General features: G+C 43.2%; 1 protein-coding gene across 14 annotated transcripts in view; it reads left to right on the forward strand.

The window, feature by feature from the left end:
- Positions 1-4,861: 4,861 nt before the first annotated feature.
- The window catches only part of TCF4 (transcription factor 4), a 360,801-nt gene continuing 344,498 nt past the window's right edge, over positions 4,862-21,164 (forward strand). For 7 of the 14 annotated variants that reach the window (XM_058677036.1, XM_004579478.3, XM_058677040.1 and 4 more), the window contains exons 1-3: positions 6,763-6,900; positions 7,761-7,852; positions 9,420-9,492. In XM_058677036.1, the coding sequence (XP_058533019.1) occupies positions 7,781-7,852; positions 9,420-9,492 (145 nt within the window). In that variant the 5' untranslated portion in view covers positions 6,763-6,900; positions 7,761-7,780. Of the gene's footprint in view, positions 4,881-5,202; positions 5,679-6,687; positions 6,905-7,760; positions 7,853-9,213; positions 9,339-9,419; positions 9,493-21,164 lie in introns of those variants that run through there. The other 7 variants (XM_058677038.1, XM_058677037.1, XM_058677048.1 and 4 more) reach the window with 7 other exon arrangements.

The following is a 21,164-nucleotide window of genomic DNA, read 5'->3' on the forward strand; positions in this document are numbered from 1 at the left end:
TCTACCCACAAGTCTTGGCCCTCTGCTCCATTAAACGTTGAAATACAATGATAATATCTTGCATTTCATTCATAATAATGAAGAAGTTGTTCTTACTGTTTGGTAAATTAAGTCAACTCTCTCGGTTGTCTCTTTAGGGTCTAGAATTCAGGTGACAGGAAACAAGTAGCCCTTTGCGAATCAAACTGAATATTCACAAGTAACACTTATTAACTATGAAATCAAACCAAATATGAAACTTCAAAAGAAATTGGGTAGACAAGTTGTAAAAGTTGCATGCTTCACCTTACAGTCTACATCTTGAGCATAAGGACAGATTCTTAATTTAATTACATCACAAACAGTTCCTGAATACCTGTTATGTGCCAGACACTGCCCAGGTATGAAGACAATTCACAGAGAAGCAGCATCATGGAGTCCTCTGCTGGATGGCAGATACTTAACCTAGAAGGAAACACATCAGCATCAAGACTGCATATAAGAAAAGTGCTACTACTAACATTCAGCTGGCATTGCGGCACAGAATAACAGCATGGGTGCTCGCTTTAGAGAGAAAGGTGGGGAAAGCTGTTGGGACAAGTTGATGTTTGAAACCAGAAGGATGACATGGAGCCAGTCTTGTGAACAGACAGGAGGAAAATCAAGGTACCAGTGAACACAGACATCCTAGGGCAGGAAGATTTCACGTTTCTCTCCCCCAACCTGGCTAGAGAGTTCCCCTTGTGTTCCTCTGGCTACTGCCTTTCTGGTGCTTACCTTGCTGCTTGACCCTGGAGAGTTAGGTCCCTTGGATATAGCAGCCTTTCCTAGCCTGCTTCTTACTTGCTATAACCTAGCCATTCAATGAGTGGTGACCTTGACATTTATACCATTCTGATTTCTTTACCTGCTTTTATTTATTTATCTTGTATTTGGCCTCAGGTTCTCAATAAATAGCTGCTGACACCAAGTAGGTGTTCAAAAATTATCTGCTGACTTTTTGAATGAGTTTCTTTACAGCATCAGAGAGATGGGTTTTTGTTTGTGGCTTGCTTTTGGTTTGGTTTTAACCTTGGCAGGGCTGAGGGAGAGGAAACTGGATGGGATGCTTGAGGAGAGTTGTATGGTCCCTGGATTGGTACTCAGTTACAGAAGGGCTACTCCTGGCTCTAGTCCTCACTGGTGATCTGCTTTTTGGATAAGCCATCCATTTGAGCTTTGATATTCTTAACCAAAAATAAAAGTCTTGGTCCAAGAATGTTTTAGTGACTTATTTTCTTTTAGGGATCCATGAGGTATCATTATTAGCCACTCCTCACACATTCCCATGAACTGTTTTTATGCAGTAAGGATGTCTTATATTGATGGGATTTTTCCATACATCATCATATTCTATTTTAATCAGTTATATAAGGTAAGATAGGTATAAATCTTTTTTTAAACACCTGAGATGTGAAACTTGTCCAAAGTCAAGGAAGTGACACCGTGGGACCATACTGACTGTAGGTGGCAGAACAGATAGGATCTCTACCTTGTAGGAACAAAGCCAATGGCTATCCCCTAGAGCAGCATCACTAATTTTTTTCTAATGTTAACAATGGTTTTGGCAGCCCTTAAATTTAGAGCACTTTTTTTTTCTTGGTAAGTACTGTAGCTGTAGAATCAGAAATGCACTCAGGTGAGCCTAGCTGGAGAAGGAGAACTTCAGCTAGCTCACTGTAATCAGGAAAAGTATCTCCAAGGCATTTCTTCCTAAGACTTGTTTGCTTGCTTTGCTTCAACTCCCAGGACTTTGTCTCTTATTTCAAGAGTAGTTCGAGGTTGTTTCCTCATGGTTCTTATTTCCCCATAACCATGGCTTTCAGAGGCTATGGCTTCGTGGCACTGCGTTTGGCCACCTGATTTCAACACGTCACATCCATCAGTCACCACGGAGGAATGGCTCTGTCTTATCATTCCTATGGTCCAATCGGCTGGGGCCGGTAAGGCGTGACAGAAAGAAGTCTTGCACCACCACATCGTGTTCTTCCTTGTTATGGAGTAAATATTTGGGTCCTCCTGCATCCCTCCCCAAGTCCCCATTCATACAATGCAGCAATACATCCCAGGGTAGGAAGTGGGATCTTTGAGGAGAAATTTGTGAGATGAAGTCATGAAGGTGAAGCTCCTAGGATGAGATGAATAATCTTATAAGGTGAGGGACCAGAGTTCTCTGTCTCTCCCATTTAAAGTGAAAAGTCAGTCATATAAAATATAAAGCCATGAAGAGAACCCTCACCAGAACCCAACAATGCCAGCACTTCATCTTAGACTCCCCAGCCCACAGAACTGTTATAAATGTATACTGTTCCAGTCACCCAGAAGCCTGAGTCATCTCTCAGCATTCACAGAAGGAAAGTTTCTAGAAAGAACAAACTCTAAAATGTATTCGGTATTTCTTTTTTTTTAAAGATTTATTTTTATTGGAAAGGAGGATCAGATTTACAGATAAGGGGATAGAGAAAGATCTTTCATCCTCTGGTTCATTCACCACAGGGCCTCAACAGTCAGAGCTGAGCCCATAAGAGTCAGGAGCCAGGAGCTTCTTCCGGATCTGTCACATGGGTGTGTAGGGTTTCAAGGCTTTGGGTCACCTTGTACTGACTTCCCAAGCCATAGGCAGGGAATTGGATGGGAAGTAGAACGGTCAGGACACAAACCATTGCCCATATAGGATATGGCTTTTGTAAGGTGAGGATTTAGCCAGGTTTTTTTTTTTTTTTCTGATCAAAATTTCACAGGGTCTTCTGAAGTCTATCTAAAGTGCCTCTAGTCACTGTATGTATAATTAGAATGTATCTATTGTCTGACAGTTCAGAATTTAAAAAACGCTTACATTTATTGCTTAATTTAAAATAGAGTGGTTACATGGTTTTCTAATTGTAGTGTCAAAAAGTAAAACAAGGGCCCGGCGGCGTGGCCCAGCGGCTAAAGTCCTCACCTTGAACGCCCCAGGATCCCATATGGGCACCGGTTCTAATCCCGGCAGCCCCACTTCCCATCCAGCTCCCTGCTTGTGTTCTGGAAAGCAGCTGAGGACGGCCCAAAGCTCTGGGACCCTGCACCCGCATGGGAGACCCGGAAGAGTTTCCTGGTTCCTGGCTTTGGATTGGCGCAGTACCGGCCTGTTGCAGCTCACTTGGGAAGTGAATCACTGGATAGAAGATCTTCCTCTCTGTCTCTCTTCTTCTCTGTATATCTGACTTTCTAATAAAAATAAATAAATCTTCCAAAAAAAACAAAAAAAAGTAAAACAAACAAACAAAACAAAACGGATAAAGATGCTAGACAGATCACTGGAAGTCCTAGGATCCCAAGCTGAATCCCACTACTCACTTCTGGAGAGAATCTTACATTGCCTTTGAAATTCTGGGGCAGGGAGAATCTTAAAAACCTGAGATAAAAAGGACTTCAGGGGGATTATCTAATCTCAGCCCTGCATTTTATAGCAAAAGCCACTGACATGGAGCCTTGGGCCACAGAGCTGATTAGAGGGCGAGCCCAGCCCAGGGAACATCGCTCTCAAGCACAAATCACATCATTTTAGTAGGGCCTGCAGAGAGGTTTAACACTGGGAACTAGTTATTGCTTGTGATAAAGCAGCAGAAAATGGTGCCTAAATGTAAAATATTATTTTAAGACAAGAACATGGAGTCTTCACAAATGTGTGAATGGACAGGAAAACAATCTTTAAATGCCCTAATTCTTTTTCTGTAAAAACTCACATTTAAAGAAAAGATCCTGAAAATTGATCTGAACTGTCATCGCCACACATTTTTGACAGGATTGGGGATTAAGATGTTCCAACCAACAGATGGTGAAGGGACATGCAAGTTAGTGGACTCTGATGACAGGCTGCCTGGTCTGGGCTTTCCCTCCAGAGAGATGCTTGCAACTTAACCAAGTTTGCTGTACTTTCTAAACTTCTGCCTAAGGTCAAGCTACTCCGTGTTACTTGCTTCTGCTTCCTGCAAAGTGGGGAGTAACACACAGCACAGGGTCATTCCCAGGTTTCAAGTGGCCAGTGTTTGTGAAATTCCTAACACGATGTCAGGCACACTGGAAACACACACTTCAGCCCTTTCTTTCCTGGCAGAATTAAACACTACCCTATGGAAATGGGAAGCACTTCTATTTAAAGTCCCACTGGCTAGATTAAAGCAAATAGTTCAGCCAAAGATTAGAGGTGGACGGAACTAAAAAAAAATCATCTTTAAATAGCCGAATTACAGAGGCAGGGAGACGCACAGCTTCCATCCACTAATGGCTGCCAAGGCTGGTTCTGGGGCAGGTGGGAACCCAGAGCCTGGCCCTCCGTCCAGGCCTCCCACGTGAGCAGGAGGTGGAGCATCCGGGATCTGAACTGTAGCAGTGGCTAAGCCACTATGGGGCCAAAGTTATCTCTCTTCCTATTTTTTTTTTTAAAGACCTGTTTATTTACAGACAGACAGACCTGGACTGGACTAAAAGGTCTCCCAGTCGACTTTCACTCCTCTAACGGCCGCAGGGGAAGGACAGCATTTGGCTCAGGCCTTCGGCAGCCCGCACGCCATCCCGCCTTCTAGAACCATCTTCCGCCGCATTCTCGGGCGCCTCAGCGGGCAGCCGGATGGGAAGCCGCGCAGCCTGGGCCACAGCTCGATCTTAGTGTGCAAAAGCCATGGACGAGGATTCTCACGAGGCCTCTTCCAGGCCTGACTGCGCTCTCCCGCTCCCAAGGGGCTAGGAACCCGGGGTAGCGGCGCTGGAGAACGGGCCCTGCATCCGCTTCCAGCCGGGAGGCCCAGCGGAGACCCCCGCCGCTCGGCTGGGCCGTGAGGGACGCCGCCGCCGCCTTTCCGACGAGCCCTGAACGTCCTCAGGTACTCCGCTGTGGCGCCCGAGCGCAAGGCCGGCGACGAGCGGCATGGCAACGAGGCGCGCAGCACGGCCGGGCCTGCCGTCGAGGACTCGAGCGCGGCCCCACGCGCCACGGGCCCGGCCGCCCGCCCGCCGGCGCTCCCGGAGGAGGCGGGGCCGGCGCGCCGCCATCTTGGCGGCCTCTCTAGGCGAGCTGTTTACCACTCTATGGCCCGCTCCCGCCCCGCCCCTCCCCAGTCATTGTCTGGAGGAGCAGCCGCGGCCGCAGCGCCTTCTCTTTATAAGCCCGCAGTGCCCGGATGTGAATGGATTACAATGTATCTTTCAGGGAAACCTATTATTATCAATGTGACTCCACGGGGGAGTCAATGGTGATGAGGAGGAGGAGGAGGAGGATGAGGAGACACCTCTAAACTTGGAGCAAGTTTAAGACTTTGTAAGAGGAGAAGAAAAAACACCCACCAACAAGATTTGTATGAGGAACAATTATAACTATCCAGTGTTGATTTTTTTTTTTTTGGTAAACAATAAGAAAAAGTTGTTGGATTTTTTTTAAATGTTTTCTTTTTTTGGGGAGGGCATTTTGTTGCAGTTTTATGGTGGAAAATGCAAAACCCAGAGCCCAGTGCATAATCTTGTAATCTGTGGATATCCCTGGAGCAGAACTGAGTACCACTCAAAGTACTTTTTGGGGGATACACATGTGAAATACTAAATACTTGCAGAAGATTTTTGTCTGTCTTTTAAAAGCCTTTTTTTTTTCCCTTGGAATATTGTGAACTTATTTGTGGCCATTTAAGGTAACGTTGCAATTTGCTGTCAGAGTAAACTGTTTTGTAATTGAATTGAATTTTTAAAATGTCGATCCCAATGTTTTATTCAAACAAAAGAACAGCCTATTATGTCATCGCCAATGGGGAAAAAGTGTGCATGCAATTTGTGTATGTACTCGCACCTCTAGCAGTTGCAGGGTGTGTGGTGTGTGTTTTTCAACACGTTAAAAGAACTCTGTTGCATAAACTGGATAAAGGACGCTTGTTAGTACGAGACGATAGAAAGCTGAAGTTTCCTTTTTATTCAGAAAAGTGATATGAAAAAGTATGTCTTAAGAGCTTGCAGGGCCTGTAAGGTGAAATGTTGAATTAAAAACTTAAAGAGTGCTGGAGAATAGGGACTTGAGGTGGCTAGGAACTCAAGTGTAAAAACAAAACAACATCCAACCTCCCCCCCTTTTTTTTTTTTTTGCGAAGTTTGCAGCTATACTATTTTGTGACTCAAAAGGGAGGGGGAAGAAAGTAGGCAATCCAGGAATCGCCCCCAGCGCAAAACTACGGAGAGGAAGCTCTCTCCCAGGAAAACGTGGCTCGGTTTCTATATGGAAAAGAAAAATCTTGCTCTTCTTGGCAAAGTGTTTTTGCATCACGTGTGTCGCAGCCTAGTATAAACTTGCTTTGCCGTGTGTGGCCGTGTGAGTGAGAGGGGAGAAAGAAGTGTGTGTGTCTGTGTGTGTGTGTGGGGGGGGGAACGTAAACTCGAATCCATTTCAAAGTGGCTCCGGTGGCTGATGGAACGGGCAGGAGCCGAGCTGGGCAGGCTTGACTGTAACTGAAAAATGAGGTGCTCCGTGAATCTTCGTGGGTGTGTTTTTGCGAGACGGGGGAGGTGTTGAGGGTCCCCCCACCCGGAGGGAGGGGGCGTGTGGGGGGCTGCAACCCCCGACCCCCCAAGCGAGCCGCGTCTCTCAGCCGGAGCCCCCCCACCCATTTCTCTGCTGAACTTGCAATTCCGTGCGCCTCGGCGTGTTTCCCCCTCCCCCCTCGCGCTCGTCCCCTCCCCTCCCCGGAGAAGAGAGTTGGTGTTAAGAGTCAGGGATCTTGGCTGTGTGCGCGCGGCTCGGTAGTGGCGGCGGCGGGGAAGGCGCGGGAGCCGGCGAGCAGGCGGAGGGAGCGGCCGAGCGGGCTCAGACATGAACGCCGCCGCGGCGCGGGCGGTGCACCGGGAGCCCCTTGTCGCGCGCGGCCGGTAGGTACGGGCGCCGGCGGGGCCGGGCGGGCGGATGCCCGGGCGGCGCGGGGGCTCGGGCGCGGGCTCGGCGGGCCCCCACGCGGCTCTCCCCGGCGCGCCCGGCGGAGACTCCCCTTCCCCGCCCCCGTCGCCGGCGGTGCCCGCTCGCCGGGACCGAGGACTCAGCCAAGGGCCTCACTCTAATTTTTTTTACAACCCTTTCTTTCACAAATTAGTGTGTGCTGGACCCCACTTTCTGCGCTCCCCACCCGGCGGCCCCCCGTCACCCCTCCCCTTTGGACGCGGGTTCCCCCCCTCCCTCCGGAGACGCTCATCTTGAATTTCTTCTTCAGAGCTACTTTGTAATGCGGAGGGGAGCGGAGCCAGTGGTGCGAGTGCCGAGTGCGAGTGCGAGGGGGTGGGGTGTGGGGTGGGGGAAAGTTGAGCCCGGACTGTTCCGTAGTTTCTCTTTTCTCTGGGATCCATTCATTCCTCCCTCTACCTCCTGTTGCATAAAATGATGCGCTCAAGAGCGGCTTTTTATCCCCCCTCTCCCGGATTGGGTTTTGTAGTGAATGCTACCAGTTTGATCGAGTCTTTGGAAATACAATATCGCTTTTTTTTCTCCCCCCCCCTTTTTTTTTGCTATCGCTGCCTGTTCCATCTTAAAACAAAAACAAAACAAAACCCAGCAACAACTCTCCCATCCCTCCCCCTTCCACCTTAATCCCAGCCGCCTCTACACCCCCCACCCTCCCACCTCTCCTAGCCCCCTCCCTTCCCCCTCCCCCCCCCCCCACAGTCTCCAAAAATCCGATTGTGTTTTCTGCAAGGATTGGGGCTGGATTTTCTGATTACGGTTATTTCCATGTTTCTAGGTTTGTGTGATTTTGCTAAAATGCATCACCAACAGCGAATGGCTGCCTTAGGGACGGACAAAGAGCTGAGTGATTTACTGGATTTCAGTGCGGTAAGAAAGATTGGTGGACACTAAAAACAAAACACCCAAACACTTCAGCTAGAAGCTGGTAGTCAGCTAAGGGACAGCGTGATTGTTAATGGACTGAATCCTTGGTAATTATGAAGGTCTCTGGATAAGTTTTTAACCAAAATTTTTTTGGGTGTGATTGGAAATTCAGGCTTTTATTTCCTCCCTGGAGTCTGGTTACTTGCCTTGAATTCCCAGCCCACTGATGTCCCCCCAAAATCATGGGATCTCACCCCAGTGGAAAGGACAAGCAGATATGCCTGAAACTTGGCCGTTTCTGAACTCGAGGCTACCAGGACTTTGATGCACAATTACTTGTTTTGTTGATTTATTTACTTTTTTTTTTTCCTGTGAGTGGAAGGCAGTAGCCTCAGTTGTCTGTTGATAAAGTTTTAGCTGCTTTGGGTGAGCAGGGGCCTGGATGTAGTCCTGCCGTTGACCTGCTTTCCCTGGGATTCTGAGAACTCCATGGGATGTGCTGAGCCCACCTGCCTCCAAAGCCTCTGGACGGCTGGATGCTTTCTGGTCCGGAGGGCAGCACAAAGCTGCCTCACACACTTGTGGAGTTTCCCGGCTCCACTTGCTTGTTTCTGCATCCCTTTACCTCCCTTTTCCCAGGCCAAGTCTCAGACCTGTCGGGAATGAATTCATTTTTCGTGCCAGATGAGTTTGGTGGAAGATGCATTTGTAAAGCAAAATACAAAGAATCCGTAAAACACATCAATAAAATCCACACCGCCTTCTGAGTGGGGCTCCTTCTCGTTGCTGCCGCCGCTGCTGCTGCCGCCGCTCCCGCCCCTCCTGTGGACCTTTTGGAGAAATGGCTTTCGGAAGTTTTGCCAGGAAATGTAGCCCCGGGCAGCTTTGCAGCCCCCTTTCTGCTTGCTGCACTTTCTCCCTGCATTTCTTTGCTTTTTGCAGTGTCTGACACAGGGAAGGTGTGCATTATCCACCAGATACGTCGAAGAAGAGGAAGACTAATTAGGGTCGAAATAATTGCTGCAGAGAGGGCGTGAAAGAGAGAGTGAGAGACTGAGAGAGAGAGAGAGAGAGAGAGAGTGTCTTGCCTTAAATTGCTCTCATGTTAGAGATGAAATGAGAACTTAGTGCAGGTGGCACTTTTATTTTTATTTGGGTACACATATGACAGGCAAATCCCATCCGGGCTGGAAATGGACATTGTCATGTTCAAGGCCAAGGTTTTCCATACAAAACAACTTTTTTTTTCTTTGTCAAAGTTGTGTTTTCTAGTACGAGAGTATCCCCCACCCCCAGCCTGAGGCTTACTGGCAGTATGGGGAACTGTTTGTTCAAAATGTACCAGTGCTGCTTGGCGATCTAATGACCTGAGGAAAAAGAACAGAGTGGTGATGGGGAGGGGACTGCAGTGCTGTGCCTGTCATAGTTTTCAGTTGGATGGTGATGTATTTTACTAAATGAACCCTTAGCATAAACTCGAAGCTATTTGGTAAGAGTGTCAAAGGGCTTTGGGGAGCTCTGAAGGCTCCAATGTCTTCTTTTCAACTGTCATATTTCTTGTTTCTTGTAGATGTTTTCACCTCCTGTGAGCAGTGGCAAAAATGGACCAACTTCTTTGGCGAGTGGACATTTTACTGGCTCAAGTATGTAAATTCTCTTCTTCCTGTGAAGTTAAATGTTGTTAACTGTTCCTTTACACATTGTGTGGTTTTTGGCTCTCTGGAGGTGTTTTGAAAAAAGTCATTGGATTTTAGCCTATAAATGAAACAGTTATTTCATCATCCATCAGTCGTATTAACTAACACTACATTTTATCTCGTGATTAAAATGAGGCCTTTAAAAAAATCAGGGAAACTGTTTCAAAATTCCATCACTTAATTTAAAAGCAATTTTCTGAAACAGTTGTAATCACAGATGTGAAACTAAGGCCAGTGTTAATATAGGGAATTGAATTAGTTATCCCTATTTGAAAATGAAGGGAAAAAATTTAACTTTCATAAAAAGGAAAAACAAAATCTCATGGAAATCCTATCACTTATTAGGTCCTGTGTACAATTAACCCTTTTTAAAGAAGTGAGTGCTTAATGTTTCGAACGAGTGCTGTGTGGAAACTGTGTGCAAATAGCCTTATGCTCCTCTAAGAAGCAAATGATGAATTCCTTTAGATTTAAAGTATGCTTTTTACTGCTTTAGTGGTTTCCTTTCCTTAATCATTTACGTGTGCGATGCATTTTGGTGATATTTTGAAGTTGTAAGTTTGGAAGGATTCTTAGCACTTTATAAATGAAAGATTTTTGGGTGATACTTAAAGACGTTAGCGCTAGTCACAAAGGAAATGTGTACGCAGCGATTAGCTGGCGCTTAAGGAGGAGTTTCAGTACAGGGCTCTTTGGATGTCTCTTATTAAAAGCGAAGACTTGAAAGTATGATATTCATTTACATGATTTTTTTTTTCTTTTTTGTCCAATGAATTTTAAAAGGAATCCTGCATTATTGCCTGCTAAGCTTTAGGTGCAAGGCGTACATCCATTTCTGTTTGTTGAACAGCTGCAGTAGCTTAGAAGTTCTGGCAGTGGCACACAGCCGTGCAGTAGGGAGAGCACTTTGCTGAAGTCAGACTGGTCCATGTTGACATCCTTCAGTTGTGAGGTGCTGCTGGATTGTCTGTCAACTATGAGTAGAATTTCATGTCTCTCAGCTTTCATTGGATACTGTGGTAATGAGAGAAATCTGTTGACCTATGTGATTTGTGTCATTGGTGTATTTGTCTGGAATTAATGAGTTTTAAAAGTTGCTCGTTTCCAAATGAGTTATTTCTTTTAGCCCCAATGAGTCTAGGCAATTTTTGTCTCGCCACTTGATTTTCAAAATAGGAGATACTTGTTACAGGTACAGTTTAGTTTGATTTTGGTCTACTTTGATCACAAGTAAAAGTACGCCTCAACTGCATGTCTCTATACAGTCCTGGGCCCTGTCGTGTTCTCCTTTTAGGGGCTGATGAACTGTTTGATTGTGTTAGTATTACATCTTTTATGTTTGTGTGTAGCATTTGCTCAGCAGCTTTGAAGTAAATGTGAGCATAAATGTCTCTTGTAGGCAAATTTTTCATGTTATACACAGTCACAATAACTTACCTTATCTTTGACACTAATTGTCTTGATGATTTTACTTAAGAAATGGCATATTCAGTTAAGTCAGAAATGAATTATGTCAAGCAGGCACAAAAAGAATATTTTCCAAGTCAATGTAAGAGACTCCCTGTACTTTTGTAAAAATGAACACATTTGGAACAACTTCAGTGTTTTAGCTTACATGTGGTTTGATAAAGCAAGGTGATTAGAGGTGCAGAATCCTGCTACATGTAAGAAGATGATTGTGTGTGTGTCTGATTCATTTTTAGCATTCACTTTTAAGTAAAAGTCCTTGCTTTAATGTTTAAGTGTTTATAGAGGGTACAGGTGGGGAGAACTGAAAATGTATTCATGTAGCTTGGTAAATGATCATAAATCCAAACTCCCATGGTCCGGGGAATGTGTGCACCTAAGTCTAGCGAGAGCTGCCATTCTTGGTGAGGCATGTCTCATTTCATGTCTCTAGTGAAGGTGCAGTGGTTGTTTTCAAGGTGTTGGACTTCAGGTTACATTGTACCAGAGGTGTTTTTCAGAACCAAAGCATTCATCTGTAAGAGTGAAAAAGTGCAGTGGGTCTTTGATTCTGTCTGCCTGATTGAAAATGCAGATTATTCATTCAATCGATGGTGACTGTAATATAGAGGGTGGAGAGTGGACTGTTAAATTTTCCCCATCTGGGAAGACATATTTGAACCCAGGGCTGTTAGTGGAGAAAATGGCTTATATTTCTATTCCATAGAAGAGATTAGTCTCTATTAAAGAATAGCAGGTTTGAAAATACATAATAAAAAATTCACTTTGTCCTTGATAACTGAAAGGATGAACTAGGAAATTTGGGGTAGGGAAATCATAATCTAAAGTTACTTCTAGTTATTACCCATTGTCCTGAGTGGACACAGATGTCACTTCCACGGGTCTCTTTGAAGCCTGGATCCAGGGGGGAGAAAGATCTAAACTTAAAGTAAACTGTTTCTGTTTGAGAAATCAGCCATATTTTTTTTCAAAGTGAGGCATAGTAATATTTCATGTTTAAAGTTTGCAATCGCTTTTGATTGCATTAATACAGGATGCTCTATCGTGATTTGCAATATGAAGATGAAAATAAAGTGTGGCCGTATTCTCTTTAATCTTTCATTTCACAAATGTGGTTTTTCCTACCACCTTAAAAAATGGGGAGGCTGCTGGGGAGAATGGAATGTAACCTGAGCTATAGCCCGACATTCCCGGGGAGCATTTTTCACATGAAAGGCTTTTGTCAACCCGGGAAAGGACCAGCAGTTTTTGTTTGATGTTTGCAGGTGTTCAGCAGAAAGCACTAAAACAATTCAGCCATGATGGTTCAGAGCTAAGATGACCTTAAAACAGTGGATTGGTGGGCTCAGAAATCATTTTTAAGACATAGTTGTAAGCAATATGGTAATTTATACAAAGGGATTTAATATCCACTATCTCCTTGATCTTAAAGCACATTGAAAGCATCCACATGCCTGGATGATTGGAAAATTATTTTTGTTAAAAACTATGCTGCTGGTGAGGGAAAGGTACCTAAAGGACCTGTGATTTATTGATGAGTAGGGGGCTTGATCTTTCAGTGTAACTAAAACAGTTTAAATGATTATCCTTGACTTTGGGGGAGAAAAGCTAAGTACTCTAGCTTTGCCATCTTTGAAAAAAGTAGTTTCAAAGTTGGGCCCCTGGAATCGTGGACCTCAGAACTTGTTAGGTCTGCTCTGAGCACATCTGGTGCATGTATTTACAGCTTGTCTGTGATGGATGCTGCATCTTCCTCCCCGAGTTTAAAAGTTGACCCCTCCCAACCCTGGTTAACTGTCTAGTTTTACTAAGGTGTTCAGCACTTGTTAAAGGTTGCCAGATGAATGGGTGTTTGAACAATTAAGAGCAGTGGTAAAATACAACACATCTCTGTTGTGGGTCCTTTTGGGAGAGGGAATGCATTTGAGGTTCTTATTAGCTAACTTGTGCTCATGTGACCCCCCCAAACAAAGCATCACATGTAGTAAAATCATTGAGGAAAAAAATACCAGTTCATTGGGTAATTTTGTATGATGGGAAGTTCACATAGTTAATATCCTAAATTCATTTCTCTGTATCAGTTTGAGTTCATGGTGATGACATGAAAAAGAAAAATTGCCTTTCCATTAAATTTGCCTATTGAGGAAAGCTTCTTGCTATTGTGTATGTGTTTAAAAGTGTCTTATTATTTGCTTTTTGTAGAGTACAGAACAATTTAATAGGTTACAAATAAGTACAGTGACGTTAAGTCTATTATAGTAGAATCAAAATTTTGGGGGATAAAAACCTTTTAGAAGTGGACTGTCCAGTGCTGCCTTTGTGCAGCCAAAGAGAACTGAAGCCCAAATCTAGGAGTTTCTCAACTGTGTCTTTATTTGTTATTCTGAAAAACAAGTTTTGATTTGGTAATTCTTCATGGTCCTGCAAATCCTTTACTGGAAAGCTCATCTATTTCTGTAATGTTTTTGTGTCATTTGTCCTGCATGCTAGGGGATCACAGTTTGTATGCTGTCATTTGGGAAGGTTAATGCTTCTTAATGTGCATATGCCCTCTGAACACTGTATTTTTGGGGTATGAAACCGAATTTTGGAATATTGATCTCTTTTGCCTAGAATAATAGAGTGTTAATGAGCCTGGCAGACAGAAGGAAAGTGCTGCTCAATGTGCCAGGTGGTGTGCTCTGTACCTTTTGTTGTGTTTTTTTAATCCTCAGAGAAACCAGTGAGATGCAGTGAATGTCATGCCCAATTCATAGACAGGAGACTGAGAGACAGGAATGTTCAACACTTGCTTCCCAAGCAGCCAGTAAGCTAGGTTTTAAACTTAGGCTCTGCCTGCCTCTACTTCCTTAGTCCTTTCCTTTATACTTGTATACACACACATACACACACACACAGAGAGACAGGCATACACTCAAAAACACACAGAAGTCTGGTGTAGCTCATTTTTTTCAAGGTTTGCCGTGGAATGTAACATTGAGGCTTGGCGTGAAATAGTGTCCATAACATTTACTGTAGGTAGCATTTTTAGAGAATTTAAGATAGTAATACAAAGCATGCTAATTTTCTTGCCTTTTTGTCCAAATATGCTAGCCATCTAACATAAGATAGACTTCTCTGTGACTAAGCACGGCTCTTTCATTTTGTTTTTTTACGAAGAAAATATAGCGAATATTTTTACAAGTTGTTCTACTTTTGTTCTGTTGTACATTGACAGTCTATATGGGCACCAGTAAAATGTTTCAGTTAGTTTTACATATTTAAAGCAGACTTTGAGGTCACGAAGCCAGATTCATTAATATGTAAAATAGGGAACCTCCCATCTCTAACTGAAAAGTTTAGCAGTTTGTTGTTAGAGCTTTGAAGATATTTAAAAATAATTCCTAAATTCTGTTTGTATCACTCAAGTAAGCACTTTTGAAGTTTAGATATGTCTCTTAGCAGACATGTGCTTAAAATGTTGGTTTTCTAAATTCAGAAGGAAGAAACAGTTCTCTATTTGACACTGACTTAAGTAAATAAAAAGCATTAAACAAGCATGGGGATCCAAGAACTGTTGAGACTGAAATGCTTAACATTTTTGACAGCATCAGCAAATTATCCTTACCCTACTATTGTAATGAGGAAATCACTTAAATAACAGATGAACAGCTAAGTCACATAAACATATATAATAGAACTATGTAATGAAAGTTTATGCTGTTAATTGCTCGAATCTGTCTTAAATGCTTAGAATCATGGAGCAGTAAAGACTGTCATATAAACAGTTTTGTTTTGAGCTTAAAATTATTCCTTTTTGCTTTCATCTGCTATGATAAACAAAGTAATTTTGTAAGCCTTGCAGATCAAACATTTACTTCTAATGGTAAGCTACATTTTATATTGGAAGTTTGCAACCTCATCCAAGGCATAGAGTTGAGTCCTGGTGTCCTCAGGCCTGTGATTTTCAACGTTTAGTATTATGATGCTGTTTAGATGTGTTCCCATAAGCCAAGATAACAGATCTCAAGTTGCCTAGTAAGGAACATGGTGTATTTTGAAATGATCTTGAGTTTATAAGTCTTGAACTTAAATGTACTTGGCCAAACCTTCTGAATCTATACATAGGCTGATCAAATCAGATCTTAATCTGTGTGTAGGCTGATCAGATCAGATTTTAATCTGTACATAGGCTGATCAAATCAGGTCTTATGCAGACAGTTCAAACTGAGGGGAGATAGGTTCAGAAAAATCCCTCTCTCCTTATTTTTTTGTGTTTTATGAGTTTTTCTTTTTTATGGCCAGGTGTTCTTCTAAGTTTATTAGATAGTGCTAAGTTTTACAGAAGCACATTATAGGTTTTTTCAAAGGTAATTTTGTTACTGATTCCTCATTATGCTGAGTAGAATTTTCAGATTTGGCCAGCAAGTTTATAAACTGCCAGGTGAGTTTCTGATTTTCTCTGTTCATGAGCTTGTTTAGACCCAACAAGAAGGCATGTACATGGTTTTAGCTGGGTGCTTAGAAATCATGACCGTCTTAATGCTTATGAGAAATGCAAGAGAGGATACAGTTTATCTTTTACGGAATGGGTTAGCACTTGCTTCAAGTCTTTGATGTGTGTATATATGTATAGTGATGTCCACATATGTATGTGTGTAATATATGTACACACCCACATACACTATACCCATGCATGTAGTTACTTATTTATGTCAAACTTGCAGAGTAACCAAAGTGTTGGAAAGGTTGTCAGGTTTACGTTTCATTTCGGAAATAAATAAGGGCCCAGTTAATCAGCATATCAGATTCCCAGGTGTGTTTAAAATCAGTTTATGTGGATGAATTTCAGAGCTGCGAGGAAGTGTTTGATTTAAAGGTGCAACCACAGGATGGTTTGGATGCTTTTGTACTTTTGTGTGACAATTAACATTTAATGAATGACTTTCTGGACTGCCATTGGTGGTAATTACTATATGTAGTTTATTACTGCAATCCATTGTTGGATGTGCCTGGATTGATTTGTTTAGTAAACAACCCTTCACATGTGCTGCAGGATTTGTAGAGTACTTTTTCAGAACCTGCTTGGTTTGCTGACGCTGGGTTGCCTCTACAAACTTGAGCTGAAAGATCCTCATGTCCCTTAGTGCCTCCTCCATCGGAGTGATTTTAGTTGAGCTCTCAAATTCACGAACACCAAGTTTTGTGACAGAAAATTTTGTATCCAAATGACCAGGAATCCACAGAATTGTTTTTTTCAAGTTAATAATATGTAGAAATTTGAAATATACAGCAGACTTTACTGATGCCCTACTTTTTCATGATGAGCCAAGGTTTGAAAGGGTTAAATGTCTTTTGCCCAGATCATACAGTTGGTTGTTGGCTATGATAGGACACAAATACACATGTGCTGGCCCTCTGGTCAAGGACCTCATGCTGCTTTTAATTAAGGTTTGAACTTAATCCACTAGTACCAACTGTATATCTCTTAAACAGAGGAAAAACTGATACAATAACTATTCTGAAAAAAATAATAAAAACAGAGATTGTAAGAGGGAGAGAGAGATTGTAATCCGGCTCACTTGTCATCACGTGTTCTAATTTGGCTAAGGCAGTTGACGAATAACTGTTAAAATGTATTGTGTTATTAAAAATAACAAAGTAAGGCCCATGATTAAATATCAGGGCTGTAATTTAATATCGAGGGTTCTGGTGCTGCTCATAAACCATTTGGCTTTTTTCTGTAACAGATGACGTCAAAATACAGCTTGATTGAATTATGACTGTGGGTTTCGGGAGCACCTGCCTGCGCCTCCTTACTTCATGACATGTCAGCATTTCCATTACAAACTATTTTTCCCTGACATTTTTAACTTGCAGCAGTTAAACCAGACTGATGGTTGGCGTATAAACTTTCAGCCCCTTGGGAACAGACTATTTTCTCAATAAAACAGAAGAGGTGGTGACAAAACTCCATTATAGAATACCTTTTAGAATCTTCCTTGCTTTAATCTTCCATTAATTTAAACATTCCCTTTTGGGGCACTTAGCTGAATTGCAGGGCATCCAAATGGAAGGTTTTTAATCTCAGATTTGCCAAACCAAGACTTAACTACAAGGTATTTAGAAGACTGTTAAATTAGGAAAAGACATAGTGTCCATGGAGGATACTGAAATTACAGCTCTGGACAATCCACTTTTCATATTGTATAAAATGCTGAAGAGCCAGACATGAAAAACATGCAAATTGGCATACCATGTCAGTAATTGCTTTTATGTTCACTTAAGACGAGTCAAATTGGATAGTGAATGCCTAGAAAGGTGTGTTTCTTTATACTGCTATCTGGAGACTGGTACGTGGCCTAGCTTCGGTTTTACCCCTTGGGTTTTCACATGTTAGAAATGGAGATAGGGTGTCTGTGTCTGATTAACTAGCTATTTGCTGATGGATGGGGCATGTCATTTTACTTTTCAAAGATTTATTTTTATTGGAAAGTCACATATACAGAGAGGACGAGAGACAGAGAGGAAGAGCCTCTGTCTGATGAATCACTCCCCAAGTGGCTGCAATGGCTGGAGCTGAGCTGATGTGAAGCCAGGAGCCTGTTCCAGGTCTTCCATGTAGGTTCAGGGTCCCAAGTCCTTGTGCTCTCCTGGACTGCTTTCCCAGACCACAAGCAGGGAGCTGGATGGAAAGTGGGGCCGCTGGGATTAGAACCGGTGCCCGAATGGGATTCTGGTGTGTACAAGGTGAGGACTTTAGCCACTAGGCTATGGCATTGGGTCCCACTCTTTTTTTTCAAGTACATGCTATGCTTAACTCCTGTGTTAACAATGGCGGGGCATAGAGGACTTTGTGAGAGAAAAATCTTGCCCTTTATAGGGCATATATAACAAAAGCAGTAGAAAGGTGTGTACATAATTAACATCCAGTGATTAGAAGACACAATTGTGTTATAGAAATTTAGATGAAGGAAACGTTTCTTTACTAGGGTAAGTGAATAATGAAGGGTTCATACACAGATTGACTGTGATCCTTCCTTGAAGGAGGCGTGGGATCCTGACAGGTGGCTGACTGAGCGATGGCAGCATCTGTGTGAACCAGCAGGCACCAGGCGGGAAGGGCTGCAATGGAGGGGGAACCCAGAAACAGATGCCCTCTGGGCTGTGAAATGGAGTCAGCTCTAGATTGGGAACCCCATTATTTCCAGCGGATATCCTTGTCTCGGATGTCCTTTTCCTGCCTCTGATTTTCAGCTTTCCTGGAGGTGTTAGAGATAATAAACTAGTTCTCTCCAGAGTACAAGCTGTTGTCAAAGTTCATGGAAAAATGGAATCCAGAGACTCTGAGTTCAGTGTTTGGCTTGGTGGTTAGCCTGCGGTTGGGACACCTGCATTGCTTTGAGTCCCAGCTCTGCTGCTGATCCCAGCTTCCTGCTGGTGAGCGTGCTGGGCAGCAGCACGTGACTCCAAGCTCAAGTCCTTGGATCCCTGCATCCATCCGTGTGGGACTCCTGAAGGAGCTGCTGTTTCCTGGCTATAGCATGACTTGGCTGCAGCTGTCCTGGGCATGAACCAGTGAACCAGTGAACCAGTGGATGGAAGTTCTGTGTCTTTGTACTTGCCTCTGAATCTCTGCCTTAAAAAAAAATTCTAGTGTTCTGGGAACTTTTTGAAGTCCGTTTGTATATGATTTTAATAGTAATGTGGTTCAATAGGGAATTTGTTAATTCAAAGCGAAAACTTCTTTGGAGGAAATTGTTTATTTACAGTAGTAAGTCTAGAAATCTGTATTGTTTTGCTGTGTTTCCTGCTGCGTAACTATTTCATATTAACCAAGTGATAGACTGTTACAGCCTGTCTCTTCATACAAGAAGCAGTCATTTCAAACTGACTAGTATAGGTCAAGAGGAGTTTTTACTGCTTTGAAAAGGGAACCAGTGTTTAATATACTTTATAGTTGCAAAAATTTCTTACTACGATTTTTATCATTTTTGTTGTTAACCTGCACCACCTGTCTTTTGGTGAAATGTGATAGTATTATTTATTTAGTTAGTTTTTGGTCATATGAAGTTTAGAAATACTGTGATCTTAGCCAGAAGTTACATAGTGTTTGTAAACTTTATGTGCAGAAGTCAGGTGGATGTTTGAAAATCACTGATTGTAATTTCATTACAAATTGGAAAGGATGTGTGCGTACCGCATTGTCCCCATTCCCCAGTGAGTTTAGTGTTCCTCTCTGTGGCTCCCGGTGGTTCAGCCTTGCGTATCCTTTTGCTTTCTGTAGCGAAGCCATTATTTCAAGTGATGGCTGCCTCTGCTTAGGACCAATCTGTGTTTGTTACAAAGAGGGGAAAAAAAGGTTTTTGCAACAAAGAGAATATTTCAGACCTCTTGGCGTTGTTTTCTCTCAAGAACCTACATATTCCTCGTCCTTTTTCTTCACTTCTCAAAAAAAAGTTAAGGGATTTTGTTTTTACAGCTTTAGAGAGGGCACTTTTTGCTCATCAGGCCATAACAATGTTTTGAGATTGGATTTGCAGTTTCATACATAACTTAGTTTTAGAATTTTGAAAAGCCAAGCAGTATCTGTTTTGCTCCATGTTTGAATGATTGCCTTTTGTTGTGTGCCCGCTTGAGCATCACCGTCCACTGACTGATGTCAGACCCATTGATTGCTTTTCCGTTCTCCGATAGGCGCTGTGGTTCTTCATCCAAAGTACTTGTAACCGCAAGATTCATTTTCTTTTGCCATCTACTTTCCCCACTGATTTTATTCTGTAGTTTTTCTCATTGCCTGAAAAACCATTTCTCATATTAATGGAATATGCATTTGTAGGTCTTAGTTGTGATGGAGTTCTTCACTTTAATCCTTTAATAATTTGATAGACTTGGATAAAAATGAGAGTCTGTAAATTTTTTTAAAAGACTTATTGTTATTTAAAAACTAGAGTTATGCGAAGAAGGAGAGACAGAGAGAAAGAAAGAGATCTTCCATCCACTGGTTTACTCCTCAGATGGCCACAATGGCCTGAGCTGAGTTCATCCGAAGCCAGGAGCAAAGAACTTCCTCCAGGTTTCTCCTGCTGGTTCAGGGTCCTAAGGCTTTGCGCCATCCTCCACTGCACTTCTAGGCTGTAAGCAGGGAGCTGAATGGGAAGTGGAGCAGCTGGGACATGAACTTGCACGCATATGGGATGCTAGCACCATGCAGTGGAGGCTTAGCTTACTATGCCACAGCACTAGCCCCAAGGGAATTTATATTTATTTATTTATTGGAAAATCAGATTGACAGAAAGATCCTCCATCTGCTGGTTCACTCCCCAAGTGGCTGCCAGGGCCAGAACTGAGCCCATTCAAAGCCAGGAGCCAGGAGCTTCTCCTGGGTCTCTGTGTGGGTGCAGGATCCCAAGGCTTTGTGTTATCCTATGCTGCTTTCCCAGGTTATAAGCAGGGAGCTGGATGGGAAGTGCAGCAGCTGGGACATGAACTGGTGCCCCTGTGATGAACCTGGTGCATGTAAGGTAAGGACTTTAGCTAGTAGGCTACTTTGCCAGGCCCATGTAGTTTTTTTTTTTTCTTTTTTTAATTAAATACTTATTAAGCATTTACCCATGTGTCAAGTTAATGCACTAGTTGCTGGCGGTAAAATGATGAGCGAGGCAGATAGGTTCCTGTGCTGGCTAAAGGAGGGAGATGCACATTCATACAGGGAATGGCAAGGTTGTCTTTGGCAGAATTAGTGTTAAGTGTATCAGCCTAACTGTGTGGAGCTGTGCACCCTGAGATGGGGGCTGAGGGTGAGGGAGAGTTCAGTGAGGGAAGGGAGCTGGGGAACAGGTTCTCCAGGGGGAGCACGGGGTGGTGACTGGCTCGCAGCAGCAGGGGCCCAGGCCCCAAGGGCAGTGAGAGTGGGGGCCCACACCGTTTGTGAGTCTTCCCAGAAATCCCAGTGAGAGGTGGTCTTGCTTGTTCTGCCACATGGGTGAAGTTGAATAAACTTTGGACTTCTGTCGTCCCCACCTTCAGCCCATTGCGTAGCATTCATACTGGGCCCTTGCCTTTCCTATAACTTTCTACTCTTGGGAAATCTGCCATACTTCCTCTCTTCTGATAGCAGCCATGCAATTGATCTCCTGGGTTATATACCCTTGGCCTGGAAGTGCTTTCCA

Source organism: Ochotona princeps, chromosome 18, assembly GCF_030435755.1.
Source record: "Ochotona princeps isolate mOchPri1 chromosome 18, mOchPri1.hap1, whole genome shotgun sequence".
NCBI classification, from domain to species: Eukaryota; Metazoa; Chordata; class Mammalia; order Lagomorpha; family Ochotonidae; genus Ochotona; species Ochotona princeps.